Source organism: Nothobranchius furzeri, chromosome 8 (genome assembly GCF_043380555.1).
Source record: "Nothobranchius furzeri strain GRZ-AD chromosome 8, NfurGRZ-RIMD1, whole genome shotgun sequence".
In the NCBI taxonomy this organism is placed as follows: Eukaryota; Metazoa; Chordata; class Actinopteri; order Cyprinodontiformes; family Nothobranchiidae; genus Nothobranchius; species Nothobranchius furzeri.
The window spans coordinates 78,923,485-78,943,635 of record NC_091748.1 but is presented as its reverse complement, the minus strand read 5'-3'; the positions used below and the strand labels follow the sequence as shown (position 1 = coordinate 78,943,635).

General features: G+C 45.6%; 1 protein-coding gene across 2 annotated transcripts in view; it reads left to right on the top strand.

The window, feature by feature from the left end:
• Window positions 1–7,164, top strand: part of diras1a (DIRAS family, GTP-binding RAS-like 1a) — a 42,175-nt gene extending 35,011 nt beyond the window's left edge. For both annotated transcript variants that reach the window (XM_054737459.2, XM_054737458.2), the window contains exons 2-4: window positions 2,985–3,168; window positions 4,594–4,764; window positions 5,042–7,164. In XM_054737459.2, coding sequence (XP_054593434.1) covers window positions 3,031–3,168; window positions 4,594–4,764; window positions 5,042–5,332 — 600 coding nt within the window. In that variant the 5' untranslated portion in view covers window positions 2,985–3,030 and the 3' untranslated portion in view covers window positions 5,333–7,164. The remainder of the gene's footprint in view (window positions 1–2,984; window positions 3,169–4,593; window positions 4,765–5,041) is intronic.
• Window positions 7,165–20,151: the final 12,987 nt, after the last annotated feature.

Genomic DNA, 20,151 nt, shown 5'->3' with positions numbered 1-20,151 from the left:
TCGTAGCTCATCCCCACCAGTGTGTGAATGTGTGAATGGATGGACGAATGACTGATTGTGTTGTAAAGCGCCTTGGGGGGTTCCAGGACTCTAGAAGGTGCTAAATCAAATACAGTCCATTTACCATTTACCATTCAATATTTATGGACTCTCAGTGTAGCGGGGTTCTGCTGAGCGGAGAGGACGCAGAGCGCTGGTCGTTGGTGTGCCTGGTGTACGATACATTCTCAAGGTGACGCAACAAAACCTTATTATTAACACATGATCGTTCATATCTGTTTATATCCTCTGGTATTCTGTCTTTTAATCGTTCCTGACGCGCTCTGCTCATCGTGTGCTGCGGTGATTTCACCTCACTGACGCAGCATCGAAACGCGCTCTCCGCTTTGCGGTCAGGAGATCCCTTTGATCTGCTCAAAAGTAACTGATGAGGTGAAAAAGTAAGAATCCAGGCAGCAGCTTTTCTGGAGAGTTTAGAGGAGATGCAGGAAGATGAGAGACAGACAGGACAGGAAAATAGTTAAATAAAAACAAGAAAACAAAACTTGAATGTAAACTGTAGGTAGATTTATCTCCACTACATGTTTTATAAAACAATAAGTTATACACGTGTAATATTTATACATCTGATACAATTCAGGTCACATTCAAAATTCAGTCACACAGCCAGGGCCGTGTCAATGCATTCTGGGGGCGGAGGCAAAATGGACCCTACGGTCTGATCTCACAGCTGAAAAAAGCATCCTTAAAGGGACTCTAAGGAAGTTTGACAGCCAAAACATGTATAGAAATAATAAATTTCTTCTTCATACATTCTCCTGCAATAGAGCTCCAGGAGTTGACGTCACTTCTCCTGGCATGCAACAGTTCAAATCGAAACGGCGTCATCTTGGCAGGCAGAAGCCCGCGGCTGGGCTATTTGTTATTGCCAGAAAAGTCAATCAGACGGGAAATATGGTAGATTCCTGTTGTGCCCCAGGATGCAGAACAGACGCGGACGACATAAGGAATGAGCCACCTACAGGATTCCCAAAGTTCCGGAGCGCCGCAAACGTTGGATCATTGTAATAAAACGCGCTAGTGACCGGGCTAAAATGAAACTGGGACCCCAAGAGTAAAGGTTTTCACATATGCAGCGACCGCTTCATATCAGGAACTTAAACCAACGTTTCCTCAACTGTGTATGGTATTTATTTTAAATGCTTTTATTACGATTCTTAGTGGGCTTCCTAAACTTATTTTGGCGGGGCTTTTTCTGTTATTACTCACAGCAACAAGTAAACATCACGTAAAACGTTGCCTCGTGAGTTCTGCGTGCTGCCGTTTACGTGTTTTATGATCACAGCAATTAACCGGCTAAGCTGTATTTCATTTTTAAGCAATGGTTGATCAATTGTCAGATCACACATAAAAAGCACTTTGGATTGCTATTATCTGTCTCACCGAGACAGATCTCAGACAGGGGCATGGTAAGGGTCGGAGATGTTTCTGACTATATAAAACGATTTCTTCGGTTTTAAAGTGTGAAGTAAACTCCGACGGAGAAAAATCCAAGCCGATCCCGTTCAATTTGTTTACAGTTGTTGCCTGCCAACATGGCGTCTACTCTCTGAGAGTCACGTGACGTCTGGAGCTCTATGCCCTGGTCCTGTAGAATGAGCCCTGGCATTTTTACTGTGATTGCCTGTTTTTCTGTAAAATCACAGAAAAAGAGAGATGCTCGGGTCGAGCAGGCTGCTTCATGCGCGTTCACGCTCAGGCATCGCCCGTAGCATTTGCTATCTGTAGCTTTAGCAGCAGAGAGAGAGGCAGTGCCACTTTGTCGCTGTTCCTAACGCCTAGTGACAAAGCTAGCTACATTTCTGAGGACCCTTAGCTACTTTCTGTAGAACTTTCTTCTAGATATTTCCTGCTAATTAGCAACAAAATAGCCATTTTCGCTCCGAACCGTTCTTTGGTTTGACGTTGTTTCAGCTGTCATCAAGGATATAAAAGTTACAGATACTGTGAATGTTACTAGAGTGTAGCTCACCTTGTTAGATGTCTGACTCCCATGCAGAAAACTTCGGTTTGATTCTGGATGTGAACATATTTTATTTAGTTTCTTTTTTACATTAATGGTATATTTTTTACAGTAAGACGCCCAAATTTTTATTTGAGACTCACCGAACGGCATTGAATTCACAGATAAAAAAGATGTGGGTTCAACTTTCATTTTGGAACAATTTTTCAAGCAAGGGAAGGGAATGATCTGAGCATGCAGGAGGACTGACCCATCATCAACCTTTGTCGCTGTGCTGAAGAGAAAGCCACAGAACCACATTATTTAATTAATTAGCTGCACGTTCTCCTGTCCTCTGTCCTCCGGGCCACACACACACACACACACACACACACACACACACACACACACACACACACACACACACACACACACACACACACACACACACACACACACACACACACTCACACACACACACACACACACACACACACGGGACTGTCTCAGCTGTTATTCTCGTTAAGGCGTGTGCACGTACAGCATGCGCCTCGTGCACGAGCCTAGTATTGAAGCTGCCGTTACGCTTTTGGCCTGAGGGGGCAATCGCGAGCATAAAAATTCAAAAGTCCATAAAGTCCCTTTAATAATCTGTGCACAGTAAGCTTACCGATGCTGTAGTAAAACACAAGGTATAATAAGTTTTTATTAATAAACGTTGTTGTAGCACTAAAGCAGCAGAAAAATGATATTTAGCAATAAATATGCAAAAGATTTACAAATGAATTGTTTTAGAGCGCTGCTGTTGGCAGAGTCTGATATTAACTTTAGCTCTTCACCTGGAAAAAAAGGGTCCCATCGTGGTTTGTGTGGTGTTGCCATAGTGTGACGTCATCAGTAGGCACATGGCCACCCTAATGTGGGGGAAACACCGAAACTGTTATTTCTTAGGCCAGGCCTTTGATTCTGGTTCTGTCTCCAGCATTAGGTGACTGATCCCAGAGAGAAGGTGGACTCCAGCTTCCAGAATGCCCGAGCAGAGTAACGACTACCGGGTGGTGGTGTTTGGAGCTGGCGGTGTGGGGAAGAGCTCACTCGTGCTTCGGTTTGTTAAAGGCACCTTCAGAGACACCTACATCCCCACGGTGGAGGACACCTACAGACAGGTGGGGGCTGCAGGTTGTGTCTTTGGTAACATTTAGAGTAAGAACAAGTAGCTGTAAAAATGCTGAGTCATCTTATGCAGCTATTACATTTACATCATCATAGCTTCATTTGCTCTCATTTATCTCTTCATGGTAATAAAAATGGACTGTGACTTTTTAGTTTCTTCTCATTAGTTTAGAAACGGACAATGTTAACACCCCCCCCCCCCCCCCCCCCCCCGAAGTAAAAAAAAACCCAGTGGGGTTAAGACTTTAGTCTTAGTCTGCAACCTTGTACTGCAAAATGAATTCTCGCGAGATTTGGAGTTTTTCAAACTCAGGAGGATCCATCTTTAACCGCTCCAGTTCAAACCGTCCGACCTCCGGCCCCGAATAGGTTGGACCAATCGCGTGTCACTACTGTGCTGTAGGGGGTGGGACTTAGTGTTGACAATAGTATCAAGAGCCCGGCTAAGCGAAACAAACACGGCCATGCCGGTTGATGCTAACAGCAAACAAACGGCCAGAAAAGACTTCTGTTCGACTGTCCGCAACAACTAGAGGCCAGAAATAAATAAACAAATAAAATAACAGACACACCGGCCCATTAAAGATGAAAGGGTCGGCCCAGCGGGCAGTTGCCCGCTATGCCCTATGGTCAGTCCAGCGTTGCCTACAGTCCATGCCTGACTGCTCTGTCTCACATTGCAATAACTTTTTCAAACATGCGGAGAACCACAGTGAGCAAAAGTTCTGCAGAGACATGAAAGAGAACGGGGTTCATGGCCAGCATGAAGAGCGTAAACGGGCAAAAACAACGTTAGCAGGGTGGTGTACCCCGGCTGTTTGCCCGAAGTCAGCCGGAGATGGGCAGCAGAGTGTTGTCTCTCCACATCTTCCACCAGAAGAAAGAGGTTTTTTTGACAGAGGCGAGCATCTCTGAGCCGGATGGTTTCGTATCGGCTCGTGAGCGGCTGCGCTGGAATCGTGGTGGAGACTCAAAGACGTCACGCCAGGCTGTTTTAAGCCAATAGCTGCAGCTGATTTAAATTCAACACAGAGCTGAGTTTTATCCCGAGGAGGTCACCACACCGACGAATATTTATGTTTTCATTAATGCACCAAAACACTAAAATGATGACCACATGTCTGCAGCTCTACTAGACAAATACACCAGCGGAGGACCCGGGGAAGCGAGAAAGTGCGACCGCCGGATGGTCCGGTGGTTGCTCTCCGTCCGAGCCGTGCCATTGGCTGAGGTTTAGACAAATCTGAGAGAACCACGTCATTGCTTTTTTTTTTCAAGTTTTACTAACAAACACATTTATTTTAAGACCACGTAGGAAGTTTTCTGTTAAAGTCTCTGCTGAGTAAGGAGTGACAGTCAAGTGAAAACCCTGAACCGGTCGATACCGGCTGATAAATCCGTGCCTGTCGCCCCTGCAGGTGATCAGCTGTGACAAAAGCGTCTGCACGCTGCAGATCACGGACACAACAGGAAGTCACCAGTTTCCCGCCATGCAGCGCCTGTCTATCTCCAAAGGCCACGCCTTCATTCTGGTCTACTCCATCACCAGCCGTCAGTCGCTGGAGGAGCTCAAACCCATCTACCAACAGGTCAGACGCACGTCTCTGCAGGTCCTTTAAAGACCCTTTAAATGCACGTTTAGAGGCTACGGGTCGTTTGTTTTCTGTGTCACTGATGGACGAGACCTGAAACAAACCCACTGGTTTCCCGTCAGTTAAACCCGTTAGCGGCAGATTATCCTGAGTGTTTGTTGGTTCGGATGAACGCGCAGCTGCTTTCAGAGAAGAGCCAAAACATTCAGAACATTTCTGGATTGTTTCACCTGACTCACACGCCCGACCGGTGGACCCTCTCTCACCCTTGCAGGTTCTGTCCATCAAGAGCAGCGTGGAGTCGATTCCCATCATGCTCGTGGGCAACAAGAGCGACGAGACGGCTCAGCGTGAGGTGGACACGAAGGTGGGCGCCGCTCAGGCCAGCGCCTGGAAGTGTGCCTTCATGGAGACGTCGGCTAAAACAAACTCCAATGTGAAGGAACTGTTCCAGGAGCTGCTGGCGCTGGAGAAGAAAAGGGACATGAGCCTGAGCATCGACGGAAAACGCTCGGGGAAGCAGAAACGAGCCGACAAGCTGAAGGGGAAGTGCAGCGTCATGTAGAGCCAACAGGCCGGGGACCTGCTGTAGATAAACGGACCGAGAGGCTTCTCTTCTTCTGTGGTGGCTGTCCGCCTCCATCAGAACGCCGAAGCCCAGATGAACAAACACTCAGACTCTGATAGAGGGACGTGGGCTGCAGGCGGGACTTGAATGTGTTTGTGTTCCTAAAATACGTGTACAGGGCCTTTGTTTCACCATCATGATGAAGGAACATTTTATTGTGAAATCTGGGCCGATGAAGGCATCACGGTGACGTCTTGGTTCGTTCTAGTGCTTCGTTTTACCTCGCCCTCCTCAGGTCGTTTGTTGTTTTACGAGATGAGTAAGAGCAGAAGGTAAGAGATGTTTGTGACCCATCCCAGCCGCACGACCGGAACCACAAAGAGTTCCTGTAAACATATGAAGATGATTTAGTTACCAAATGTCATGTCTTACTGGAGAAGAAATGAGTGGAAACTAGGTCCAGCGTGTTTCAAACATGGTGGTTCTGCGTCTGTTTCTTCACTCCTGCTGTTTTTCTCCTCTAACGGGTCGCTAGCGAGGCAGCGGGAAGGGTGTGTTAACGGCTAAGCCACTAGATGGCGCTGTTGGCTGCAGGATAACCTCTAAGCTTTCACACTTAGTGCACAAGTGCTGATTTGAAGGAGGTCACCTCCCAGAAACGTCACCCGTCCTTTTGGTTTGGTGTAAAAATGGCATCACTTTGACCCGAAAGGTCGAGTTTTGTGAACTTAATGTTTGCCCCCCCCCCCCCCCCCCACCCCACCCCACCGAGCAGCTGACTGTAATTAATCAGCGCGCCACAGAGGCACAAGCACATTTAATCTGCTGTCATCCAGGCTTGTAATCCCTGGACTAAATAATCTCATCTGCATTTGGACCTTTATGCTCAACAGGATGATCGAGGATTCCTTGCGGGGGAAACATTTTGAGCTAACAAAGGGATATTCTGGTGATTCTGACGTGTTTCTGTGTGTAAGTTATAAATAAGTCCCTTCCTACTCGTCGTGGCCTCCTGAACATCCTCTGTTCAGAGAAATAGTTTACGTCACTGGGGATTGATGAGCTAACAGCTAGTCTGAGTGTTGCTGTTGTGTTAAATCACAGATGTTGTGGCTGGTGAGGCTTCGTTGGCCTTGGTTTACTCGTGCATGTTTAATGATGAGGTGACAAGCTTCCACAGCACTCCGATGAAAAGATAACAGAAAATTACAGGAGTGTCCAAAATGAAGTTTTCCTCGGTTTAAATAAAACAACGCTGCGGTAAGAAACCATACTGCTCTACTCCTCACCACGCTCAGCTGGACGTAACTGGTTTGTACAGCCCCACCCCGTGTGTCCGGCTTTTTCTTAAAGTGACAGTAACCTATTTTCTACCCTACATGAATTGACCAAAACAAGACTTCTTTTAACAAATTAACATTTTTAAATACACAAATGAAATTGTTTTTAGCTTAAACGTGGACTTAAACGTATATGGACTCAAACTTGGTTTCCACAGATGTGATGTTATAAACCTTACAGCATTCTTTAAACAGTAGATTTCTGCATTTGGACGACATTAGCTGCTGTTATTCACTTTAAAGGCGATTTAAACACGTTTCCTGGTCATTTTTGAGTCTTTCTGAAGCAAAAATAACAAACGCACATCCCGTTTCCTTCTCAACGTGGGTTAGAAACCTCACTGCCCGTATCTGCGGTGCTTTATCTCACTGGGAAGAAGCTTTTTTTTAAGATCATGTTGTGTTTCGTTGACGCGCCGCTTTGTTGGCGCCTCTCTGGCATGAGCAATATTAAAGCAGCTGCACGTCGTGTGTGAGCAGCAGAAATGACACGTGTTGTTTTGTTTTTCTTTACTGAGACAAGTAATAATCCTTAAGCTCCAAACTAAAATATTATACAGTTAACATTTGCAGCAAGAACTGAACCACAGTTCTTTTGAATTTAAACAAAATGAAGGAAGAACTTCGGAATATGTGGAAAATAAATATTTGTTATAAAAATGTAAAATGTCATGTAGAAGAAAAACATTTAAGGGAACAAATGATGCCAAACTCACCTTTGCATCCTTCTGTGCTGCCACTTCTTCTTCCGGCTCTTGGTGTACAGACGCCTTTTCCCTCCTCTCCTCCCTATCTTATCCCAAAGCTCTTTGTCTGTCTCTGGGTGGACGGCGCTTCTGCATTTTTTCTGGAAACTGGAAATTACTAAAATGGACCTGGTCAGCTGGTCTCTCAACGCGATTGACAACATTTTTCAACGGTGGGAACGGGAGAAGGGGCTCCCAGGTGCCCCTCTGGGACAGAGCCAGCTGGACACATCATGGACTCCTGGAAACAGTGGAACCTCTCTCAACTGTCTGTAGAGGATTCTAAAGACGTCTGGATATTCGTGGTGTTGGTGTCGGGACTCCTGCTTTTTGGCCTGAGTGGTTATCTGGCTTACTGGAAAATTAATGAGCTTTCGAGGAATATTGGCTCAATCCCGGAGCTCAGGGATGGATTACACCATGCTGTGAACGCACAAATTCATATAATCGTCGAGATGAGTCGTAAGCTGGGAACTTTGGCTGAGATTCAGACTCTGGCACAGAAGGTGGATTCGATCAAGGAGCGAGTTGACGGATCAGCACGGATTGGGATAGATTAACTACGCCATAATTGGATTTTGAGAGGTTGAGGACTAACGGAACTTTTAAGACAGAGAGGAAATTATCTCTGTCTGGCCCCCAAAACAAGTTCTTATCTGAATCTGGTGCCCTTGAGCCTGTGAGGCTGAAGCGATAACTGCCCCTCAGAAGAAATGTGGAATGCTGCCGTTACCATAGTAACTCTGTCTCCCTATCCCAGCCTGGGCGGGACTGCGACCGGTGAAGGCCACCGAATCGTTCCAGGAGTCACTGTGCTCTGTAAACCCAACGATCCCCCCCCCATCCAGACGGAGGTGACGAGCGCTGCTTATCGTGGCTGCATGCACGGATGTTTGGAGAGTCATCTACCCTACCTCCCCACCTAGTGGACACTTATGTTGTGTGATGTCTGAAGTCTGCTGCATTTCTGTCTGAGGTGTTTTTTGCATAGCAAAGCTGCCCTCCCTGTGGAGGGTGACTCTGAAGTGCCTTTTTTCCCTCCACCTGAACCAATCCTCATGTAAACCCTCTGATCTCTATTAAGGTAGCGCGACTCGGGTTACGAATGACCACAGTCACCAATTCTTGTCATGTGTCTATATGTATGTATGTCTGATCTCAGAATTGTGTGTACTGAAACTGGTAGCGCCATCTCCTCTGGATGAATAAAATCTATGTTTATGTTTATTTATTTAGCAGACGCTTTTATCCAAAGCGGCGTACAATTTATAACCTATAGGGCATGTTGTGATCTGTGGGGGAAACCGGAGTACCCGGAGGAAACCCACACACGCATGGGGAGAACACGCAACTCCACGCAGAAAGGCGAGTTTTGAACCTTTGACCTTCGTGCTGCGAGGCAACAGTGCTAACCACTGCCCCACCATGCAGCCATAATATAACATAAATATTATATTATTTATATAATATAAATCTATTATATAAATAAAATGTTTTCTTACAAGTGTGCACAGAATTGCTGAATTGGGACAGGGACTATTGCATCATCAACCGCATCGTATGCCGGACGTGTTTCTGCTATTAAAAAAATCTTTATTAACAACTTTCAAACAAACAAACCATTACTTGACAAAGTTGACACGAAACAAGTTTTAAATCAAACCATAAAAAAAAATACAAAACATGTTTACATCTTAAAAATAAACATATGTCTCCTTTAAAATGATTTTCCATTTTTAGTCATATGGAAAATCGTGGATTCTTTAAACTTTTACTTTAATCATCTCATAATTGAAATTACACCATTTAGGAATATTTAATTTCCCCCTGCATAAAATACTCATAAAAGTGAGATTTAAACCCGCTGAAGTGGCAGGTGAACCGTTTAGCAGAGCAAATATTATTTTCCTCTTTAATAAAAGATGCTTTGAACTTAACGAGGAACAAAATCTACTAAACCGAAAAAAATCTGAAATATACAGAGATGTTTGAAAAAGTAGTCACACATTTTATCTCTTTACATTAAAATAAAAATGAGTAATTATCCTCATTAAGCATTTTTCCCTTGTGTGGACCTCAGAGGGTCGAACACGAACCTGACCTTTAACCCGAGTGGTTCCACTTGGACATCTGTTTGCTGCCATCTGCTGGATAAACCGTGACATTACAGGTAAATGTGTCCAGAGCTGAAAACGCCCCTGCAGGGCAGAGCAGGTGGCTCACAAACACTCTGACCCACGAAGAAGGAGCAGCAGAGGCTTCACCCCCAGAGGGTTCTGCTGGAACTGCTGGTGGCCTTCTGGCTCTGCTAGATGCTGGTCCTCATCTGAGCCAGAACCATCACAGGATGTCCTCTTCTGGTTCCATTTTTTAGCTCTCAGAGTCGTAAAAACTCTGTTTTTACCTTTTGGCATGACAGGCTCGTCAGAGCGTCGGAGGTGTTGTTTGGTGTCACCATCTGCTACCGGGTTGGTTCCTGTGGGGTTTTTACTTTTTGCATGAATCCTCAGAGCCACAGGCTGTAGATCTACAGGAGATCAGGCCTGCAGCAACGGTTCTGCAGCCGTTTATTTCTGTTTTCCTTCCAGGCCTACAACCAAACCGGTGATCTTTCGACGTGGTTTTGCTCAATGATTCTCCAGATTCCTGCTCTTTTCTCAGCACTGAACCACAAAATCACCCTTTTATTTTGAAATTTCATGCAAATTACACATCAGATCAGGATTCACGCTTCCTTTCCATTTAGCTGAAATCAGCTTCCTCATGACCTCAGATGTGCCCCAACTCTTAACTTTAAAATCGGGTCGTATGCTGTTCCGTTGACTTTAATGTTCTTGCTGCTCTTGCTCCTGGAAAGCACACAGAATTTTCTATGTCTAAAATAAAAAGAATCCCATCTGACCCTGCGCAGGTGCTCTCCTGCTCCCAAGCTCGCGTCCTCTACCAGAGGTCTGGGAGCTTGCGGGTTCTGCAGTATCTTAGCTGTTCCTAGAACTGCACTTTTCTGGACTGGGATGTCTGATGTTTTTCCTGGGATCTGCTTTAGCCACTCCTCCAGTCTGGAGGGCACTGCCCCGAGTGCCCCGATGACCACGGGCACCGCAGATGTCTTCACTCTCCAAGTTTTCTCAAGTTCTTCTCTGAAGCCCTGGTGCTTCTCTAGTTTCTCATGTTCCTTTTTCCTGATGTAGCATCACTTGCTATCGCCACATCAACCACTCCAGCTGTCCTCCGTTGTTTGTCCACCACCACAAGGTCCGGTTGGTTCTCCATCACCATTTTGTCAGTCTGGATCTGGAAGTCCAACAGGAGCTTGGCTCTCTTGTTCTCGACCACTAGGGGGTGTTACCACTTTGACCTTGGGGCTTCCAGTCCATACTCTGCGCAGATGTTTATACGTACAGTGCTACCCACAATTATTCCTACCCCTGGCAAATTTAGACTTAGTTACCTTTATTCAACCAGCCAGTTATTGTTTGACAGGAAATGACACGGGCGTCTCCCAAAACATAATAAGATGATGTACAAGAGGCATTGTTGAGCCCACAAATTGTGTCCGACTAAACGCCGGCTTTCAGCCACTCCCCCTGCTGCTTCCGTCTCCTCTCGTCTGTTTTCCAGGCGAGGCGCAGCTCAACTCGAACACGGCCTATATCTATATCTATATCTATATCTATATCTACATCTATATCTATATCTCTATCTATACCTATATATCTATAGATAGATCTATATCTATCTATATATTTATACATACAGATAGATAGATAGATAGATAGACAGACAGACAGACAGACAGACAGCAGAGCCGTGTCCAGGACTTTTAAAATGGGGTGGCCCATGTGGGGCACTTGTTTATGCATGGGTGGCACCAATGGTTATTTTTATTTATTTATTTACACAAATCGTTTATTTATTTATTTACTTTCTAGTGAATTTTGGAGTTTCACATTGCACAATCACCATTTTTTTCTATTCATCTTCTAGTTTTGTGGTGGTTAGCAAGTCACTTCTTGTTGCATTACTGCCACCAACTGGAGATGAGTGGGACTCTAAATACTATTTATGTGAATATGAAAAAATAATAAATAATATTAATACTACAGAAATGTTCTGTAGGCCTGGGCTAGAAGACGATGTTAAAGGTGCATGCTACCACACACTATTTTTGGAGTTTACAACCCAAGCCTTTTGTCGACAATGTAAAGTCAGTTTAAACTGGAACTTAGTAGGGTGGCACCTGGGGGTGGCCAATCAGATTCTAAGGGTGGCATGTGCCACCCCAGGCCACTCCCTGGACACGCCCCTGACAGACAGACAGATAGATAGATAGATAGATAGATAGATAGATAGATAGACAGATAGATATGACTCATACATCTCTAAGGGAGAGCCCAGTGGGGCTGAGAAACTCGGTCATCCGGGAGGGGCTCGGAGTAGACCCGCTGCTCCTCCACATCGAGAGGAGCCAGTTGAGGTGGCTCTGGTCAGGATGCCTCCTGGACGCCTCCCTGGTGAGGTTTTCCGGGCACTTCCAACTGGGAGGAGACCTAAAGGTAGACCCAGGACACGGTGGAGGGTCTATGTCTCTCACCTGACCAGGGAACGCCTTGGGATTCCCCCGGAGGAGCTGGTCCAAGTGGCTGGGGAGAGGGAAGTCTGGGCCTCTCGCCTTAGGCTACTGCCCCCGCGACACGACTCCGGATAAGCAGATGAAAATGGATGAATAGATGAATGGATGGATGACTTTTGTCAGATTCAAGTTATTTCTGTGATCGTTGTGGGTTTTTCTTCCATTGACCAGAGGCTACCAACAATTTTGTACACGTCTTTATTTTCATTGCATGGACACACAAACCCTGACTCACCTTTACTTGTACGTTCATGAAGTTGGAGCAAAGAAGGATGTCTGGTTGGGTCTCAACAGGACATGAAAGTCCCAGATGTGTCCAAACTGCCGCCGAGGATGGATCTGAGCCGAAAGCACGTCAGCATGTTTGACTTTGGTTTATTTTATGTTTGCCCTTGTTTGTGTTTGGTCTGCTGTCCTGGACGACAACGTCAAACAAACGTAGAAGAACACAACGTTTGAGTCCAAAGCCAACAGACTGAGTCCCCAGAGAGAGGTCCACTGTGAGACGACCGGCACCGACAACTCAAAACCAGCTCAGTTCAACCGGTCACTGTTAGCTATTCAACAGACTGTTAATCAATGAAATGAAGGAAAACTTCAAACATCAACCTGTCAAAGGTAAATGGCCTGTATTTGATATAGCGCCTTCTAGAGTCCTGGAACCCCCCAAGGTGCTTTACAACACAACCAGTCATTCACCCATTCACACACACATTCACACACTGGTGGGGATGAGCTACGATGTAGCCACAGCTGCCCTGGGGCGCACTGACAGAGGCGAGGCTGCCGAGCACTGGCGCCACCGGTCCCTCCGACCACCACCAGCAGGCAACGTGGGTTAAGTGTCTTGCCCAAGGACACAACGACAGCGACAGACTGAGCGGGGCTCGAACCTGCAACCTTCCGATTACGGGGCGAGATCTTAACTCCTGTGCCACCGTCGCCTGAAGCAAATGTTGGCTTTAGGGGTGTTTCCATGGCAACAGTTACATAGTTTTCACATTTGTTTGTGTTATTGCTGCTGGTGGAGGATCTCCTTCCTCTGATTAGAACCTAAACATCAGGAGGCCAGTGTGTGTGTCTGAAGCATCAGACTTACGAGTGTTTTTACATCTGCACAACTTCATTGCTGCAGGATTTCCCACTGCATTGTGGGTAAATGAGTCATCTTATACCGGGACAGGCCTTGGACAAACCTTTGCTCGGATCAGAACCAGGATTACGGTCAGATCTGGGTGACGTGCCTGAAATATGGAGAAAATAGCAGGACACACACACACACACACACACACACACACACACACACACACACACACACACACACACACACACTGACATCGATTACAGGAATCCTCGCTCCTTCTCATCTCTACCTTCATCGTCCGATGCATCTGATATCTGCTCTCTGATTGGCCCTCAGCTCAGACTCCTCAGCAGCCAATCAGATCGCTCTGTGGTTATGGTGCGCAGCATCTCGTGAGGGGTCTGACTGCCGGGAAGAGCTGGGAGGATGTGAGCATCTCCTCCGCCTCCTCACTGTTTCCGGGAAGTGTTTTCAGGAACCTGTGTGTGTGTGTGTGTGTGTGTGTGTGTGTGTGTGTGTGTGTGTGTGTGTGTGTGTGTTCCCTACAGGATCACGACTCATCAGTTTGGCTCCTCAGAAGGACGCATAGCTTTTTTCCAGGTTTTTACTTTTTTAGTTCTTGGTTCAACAAAGAAAAACAATCTTGAAAGTTTCACTTTTGTCTGAAAAAGTAAAAAAATAAAAAAGAGAAAAACAGACTTTTTCATTAATACAGTCATAATCAGCTGTTTGTTGGACAACTTTTCTGTTTTCACAAAGACATTTAAAATAAAATTATTATAAACTAAAGTAATATTTCTACTTATTTCTGTTTATCTTAATTTGCAAAACAGTGACAGCATTTAAACAAACAAACTTACAGCTTTATAGCTTCGTTTATTCTTTAAATCACGACCACCAGTCCCATCGGCTCCCATGTGGGTTTTACGTGGAATAATCTCACGTTCCTGTAAATCAGATGATCTTATGCTGCCTGTTTCCTCTCAGAAGAACTGATCAAGTTCAACCCAGTTTTAACAAATCAGTTCATCCGGTTAACCTCTGACCTTCAGGCCATCCCCTGTAAGTATTTGATCTCTTCACAGGATAAAATCCACAAAGAGCTTCACAGTAAAAATATAAACATATAAAACAATATGTGGATGGTATGCCCGCCCAGCGAGCGCAGGAGGCGGCGGAGGGAGAGAAAACAGAAGAGGGGGTGCCGGTCGGGTTCGGATGCTAGGCTACGTAAACAACCTCACCGGCCAGCACCCCCGAGCCTTTTCCTGTCTAACGCCAGATCCATCAGCCACAAGATGGACGAACTGGAGCTGCAGATAGCCACGGAACTGCAGCGTGGCTACACCCGCTGATCCCCGACGCTGCCGTCGAGCTAGCAGGCCGCACGCTACACCGACAGGACCGAAACAGCGACCCAGGTAAAAGCAAAGGAGGGGCGCTCTGTGTTTACGTCCACAACGAATGGTGTTGCAACAGCAGGACCGTTCACACACACTGTTCTCCTGGTTCAGAGGTTCTGGCAGTCTCGTGCAGACCTTTTTACATCCCGAGGGAGTTTACTGTGGCGATGGTGCTAGCTGCTTATATACCGCCAGATGCTAACGTTGGCACGGCTCTCAGCCTCTTGCTCACCACCATCAATAAACAACAGCTCGCCCACCCCGGTGGGGGTTTTATTGTTGCCGGCGATTTCAATAAAGCGCGCCTAAAGACTGTGCTTCCTAAATTTGCCCAGTTTGTGGGCTTTGCTACTAGAGGTGACAACACTCTGGACCATGTTTACTCGAACATCAGCCATGCTTACAGAGCAACACCCCTACCTCACCTGGCTGGATCTGACCACCTCTGCATGTCCCTCTCTCCCACCTACACCCCCCTGCTGAGGAAAACAAAGCCCCAGACTAAGACAATAAAAACTTCGCCTGAAGGAGCCATGTCTAAATCAAAGGACTGCTTCGCTACAACTGTACGGGATTTATTCTTCCGTCACAACCTCCAGGGGTACGCGGATACCGTACTCTCCTACATCTGGAACTGTGTTGACAATGTCACCGTCAACAAAAGGGTCAGGATGTTTCCGAATCAAAAACCGTGGATGAACAGCGAAGTCAAATCCCTCGCAACACCGCCTTCGAGTCAGGGGACAGGGCAGCGTGCAGGGCGGCCAGGGCGGAGCTGAATAGAGGCATTAGGGAAGCCAAGGCTACCTACAGGAGGAAGATCGAGGATCACTTTGCTGACAACGACCCCAGAAAGATGTGGCAGGGGATTAACAACATTACAAACTACAGAGGCAAGAACCAGGCGACATCTAGGGCTGATGCCTCGCTGGCTGAGGATCTAAACCGCTTTTTCGCCCGCGTTGAGAAACTCAGGCCCTCAACTGTCACACCACTTCCACCCGCTCCCAGCACCGGCATACTGACACTTCAGGAGCATCAAGTGAGGAGAGTTCTGAGGTCAGGAAAACCGCGGGTCCTGATGGAATACATGGAAAGGTTATGAGAGCTTGTGCTGATCAACTGTCCGGAGTCTTGACTAGAATCTTCAACCTTTCCCTGTCGCAAAACATCCCACCCCGCCTAAGAACCTCTACCGTCATCCCAATCGCCAAGAAGACAGCGGTGGACAGCCCAAATGACTACAGGCCTATTGCACTCACGTCTGTTGTGATGAAGTGCTTTGAGAGACTGGTTTGTCAGCACATCAGAACCTGTCTGCCTCCCACTCTGGACCCCATCAATTTGCATACAGGGCAAACCATTCCACCGAGGACGCTATCACCATAGCGCTCCACACTGCGCTGAGTCACCTGGAGTACCGAGGAAGCTACGTGAGAATGCTCTTCCTGGACTTCAGCTCAGCTTTCAATCATATCATCCCGGAGATACTGGTCCAGAAACTGTCCTACTTGGGACTCTCTGCCTCCGTTTGCCTCTGGATTAACACCATCACACTCAGCAACGGGTTTCCACAAGGGTGTGTTCTGAGTCCCCTATTGTTTACACTCTACACATCCGACTGCTCCCCGACCCCAAGGAATCCAAGGAAACTGTGGAGAGGGTACACTCAATGAGGTTTCTGGGTGTGCAGATGTCCGATGACTTCTCCTGGACAGCAAATACCACTGTGGTGGTAAAAAAAAGGCCCAGAAGCGTCTTCATTTCCTGAGAGTGCTCAGGAGGGAAGATACAGGTCTCACAAAACTATTATCTTTTATATTCTTTCTTGTACTTTGCACCAATGGGAGTGGCACTCCAATTTCATTGTACTTTATACAAAGACAATAGACAATAAAGTCTATTGATTGATTGATTGATTGACACACACACACACACACACACACACACACACACACACACACACACACGCACGCACACACACACAAAATAAAACCAGCAATGATATGTCTGTGCTTTTTATCATTGTATTCATCTCTGGAGGACTCAGGGAGTCTTCACAGTCCTCCACCACCTCCCTCACCCATGGTGTCCCACAAGGTTCTGTGCTGGGGCCTCTACTGTTCCTCCTTTATCTGCTTCCTCCTCAGCACATCCTGAGCTCCTGTAAATGATAAATGACCCACACTTGTATAGCGCATTTCAGAGTCAGAGGACTCCAAAGCTCTTTACACTACATGGTATTATTCATCCATTCACACACACATTCACACTCTGGTGGGCATGAGCTACGATGTAGCCACAGCTGCCCTGAGACACACACCTCTGTCAGTGTGCCCCAGGGCAGCTGTGGCTACATCGTAGCTCATGCCCACCAGAGTGTGAATGGATGAATGATACACTCTAGTGTAAAGTGCTTTGGAGTCCTTACTCTGTGAGGCGCTATACAAGTGCGGGTCATTTATCATTTATCACCAAGCTGGCAAGGTGGGTTAAGCATCTTGCCCAAGGACACAACAGCAGAATTCTCTGTCAGGAGCCGGGACTGAACCTGACACCTTCCAATTACTGGACAACCCGCTCAACCTGTTCTTTTAAAGGAATCTCCTACCATCTTTATGCAGATGACATCCAACTGTACATCTCCTTTAAGCCCCATGAGATGTCTAAGCTGCAGCTGTTACACACCTGCTTAGACTCCATTAAAACCTGGATGGTGGGAGCTTTCTTCAGCTGAATGAAGATCAGACTGAGATCCTCATCTGTGCCCCAGACAAGCTGGGTCCCATTCTGTCCCGCTCTGAACTTGAGACAGTTCTCCACACCTTCATCTCCTCACGCTTAGACTACTGGAACTCTCTTTTCACGTGTCTGAGCAGAACCTCCCTGAACCGTCTACAGGTGGTTGTGCATGTGTTGTGCACAGGCGAGCCAGCGATGTAATCCGAGAAAGTTGAGAAAATTTAAACTTTTCATCGCTGTCAATTGGAGAAGGACCAATCAGCAGAGGTTTCATTTATTGACCAATGAGCAGACAGGATGTTTCTCAGTAACATCTCATATGTTGATAGTACACCTCTGGGCTAACACTGTGCGAAGACCTGGTTTGGATGTCCTACAGACGTGGTCTGGACCGACAGACTCAATATAGACATCATCTGCACGTCCATGCGACGTTGATAGAGGAGCCCAGAGCTTGACAACATTTCTACAAAAGAATAGGGAGATCTTCGCAAAAAGACAGCAGCTTGAGAAATGATTGGAGCCAGAATTAATACATCAGATAAGTTTACAGATGCAAACATTTTTTTAATTTTATTTCATTAAGTTTATCTAATGCAAAAGCAAATATGAATAAAATACATTTGTGTATTACATAACTGAGCTTCTACTAATTCTGCCTTTCCCGGGATCCGTTGTTAGCTATTCTCTTGAATTTTCTTTCTTTCTTCTTATTTTTTTAATTTCAAATGTTCCATTTCCCTACTTTTTATTATTACTTGTATTATATATATATATATATATATATATATATATATATATATATATATATATATATATATATATATATATATATATAATACTTCAGAACTCTCAAGCTCCCAGACTTCTAGAGCAGTGGTTCATAATCTGGGGGTCCCGACCCCCACAAGGAGACGCCAAAGCCTCTCAGTGGGTCGCCAGGACCTCTCCACTTTAAGGGGTTAAAACTTCATTTATTACTTGTTTATAACCTACATTTTGCTCACATTTTTTTTCATGAGTGAAAAGTTTACTGATATTGGGACAGGAAATAATTAGTACAGAAAGAGTAACACACTTTTAAGAACATTTTGCTCAGCTCACTGTTTTATTTTCAAGTGTCAAAAGTTCATTAAAGATAGGACTGGTTGATTAATCACAGCCTTTACACTAAATAATCTAGTATAAACAGTAATATACACATTTAAGTACATTTTGCTCAGTGTATTTTTTATGTGTCAAACGTTTATTGAAAGGAATGATTGATTTATCGGTGTTTACAAGAAACAATGTGTTCAGAAAACTAATACAAACTGTCAAGCACATTATGCTCTGTTTGGTTTTGTTAATGACTTTGTTCTGTACTGGAGCCTACTATTACTGTTATCTATTGAATCAAAGCATATTACAATGTGCTTGAAGAATTTTATCATTTCTTAATAATGTTTGTACTGGAAGAGAGAATGGGAGGGGGTCGTCAGAAATTTTACTGGTAAAAAACGGGGTCGCTTGTGAAAAAGGTTGGGAACCACTGGCCTAGAGGACCCGAGCCTGGAAGGAGGAGACCACTCACGGAGGGGCAGATGGGAAATTTCTTCTTCTTCTCTCCAAACCACCAGCAGGTGGCAGCAAAGCTCCTACCCAGAAGCCTCCATCAGTTCTGGTTGTGACCAGAGGGGGGCGCAGCAGGCCCTCAGAGTCAGGTGCAGCTTGTTGTGTAGACTCACTCATGATGAGCCACAGACAGACAGACCTGACTCATGTGTCTGCTTCACTGACCACCTCACCGTCTGTAAAACTCAGAATCGTCTCCTTCTTCTTGTTACTCTAATTATAACATCCTGGAACTGTAAATCACACAAACAGACACTGTTTCCTCCACAGTGACTCAGCACATCTCTTAATACGTTTCTGAGGAGTGAAAACAGCTAAAACTTTATTGCTGCTGCAGGACTAGACGGCTTCCTGCTGATCATCGTGTGTGTGTGCTGACAGCGGTTTTATTTACTGCAGAAATAACGAAAAGCTGATTTCAGTCACAGAAATCAGGAATCGGCAAATACTTTAATAAAACTGACATGTTCAATAAAACGATTAAATAATTTAGTCTGAGGAACTTCATTTTGGCACGTTTAAATAAAAATAAAATGTTTAAGCAGACATTTGGAATAAAAATAATGTGTTGTGTGTGTGTGTGTGTGTGTGTGTGTGTGTGTGTGTGTGTGTGTGTGTGTGTGTGTGTGTGTGTGTGTGTGTGTGTGTGTGTGTGTGTTTGCACGATTGCTGAGTCACACTGTTGTCCTGTTCTCCTTACCGGAATCACTCGCTGACTTTTATCACATTTTCTGCTCCCTCTCTCTCTCTGATTCGTCACTGAACCTGTTTTTCTCGGATCCATGTGCCTCAGCAGCACAATCCTGATTTCACCATCTGTGTGTTTTTGTTTTTTCCTGCTTTGCAGCCGTGACTTCAGCTCTTTGGTCCACCTGCACGTCCTAAAAACATCCTAAAATAACACTTAGACTCATGCTTAAATCCCTCCTTGTTCATGGCCAGCAGGACTAGGTCTCCTGGCAGCAGCCTAGTGTTTGCATCTGCTCCAGTTAAAGCTGGGGTTGTGTTTTACACACCAGCGGCTGCAGACTTTACAGTTTATACGGAGGAATGCAGGACGGGCGGTTGGAACACGAACAGAAGCTCCTGACAGGAAAATACCTGTCATTCCTAAATAAAACCACCGTTTGGCTTTTATATGAGATGTCTGGCCTTGAACCAGCAAGATAGCTGCAGAATCAAAACGTTTGGCAGAACGAGGGCAAAACACACTGCCGCCATGTGACACTCCTCCATAGTTTGTCATGATGAGGT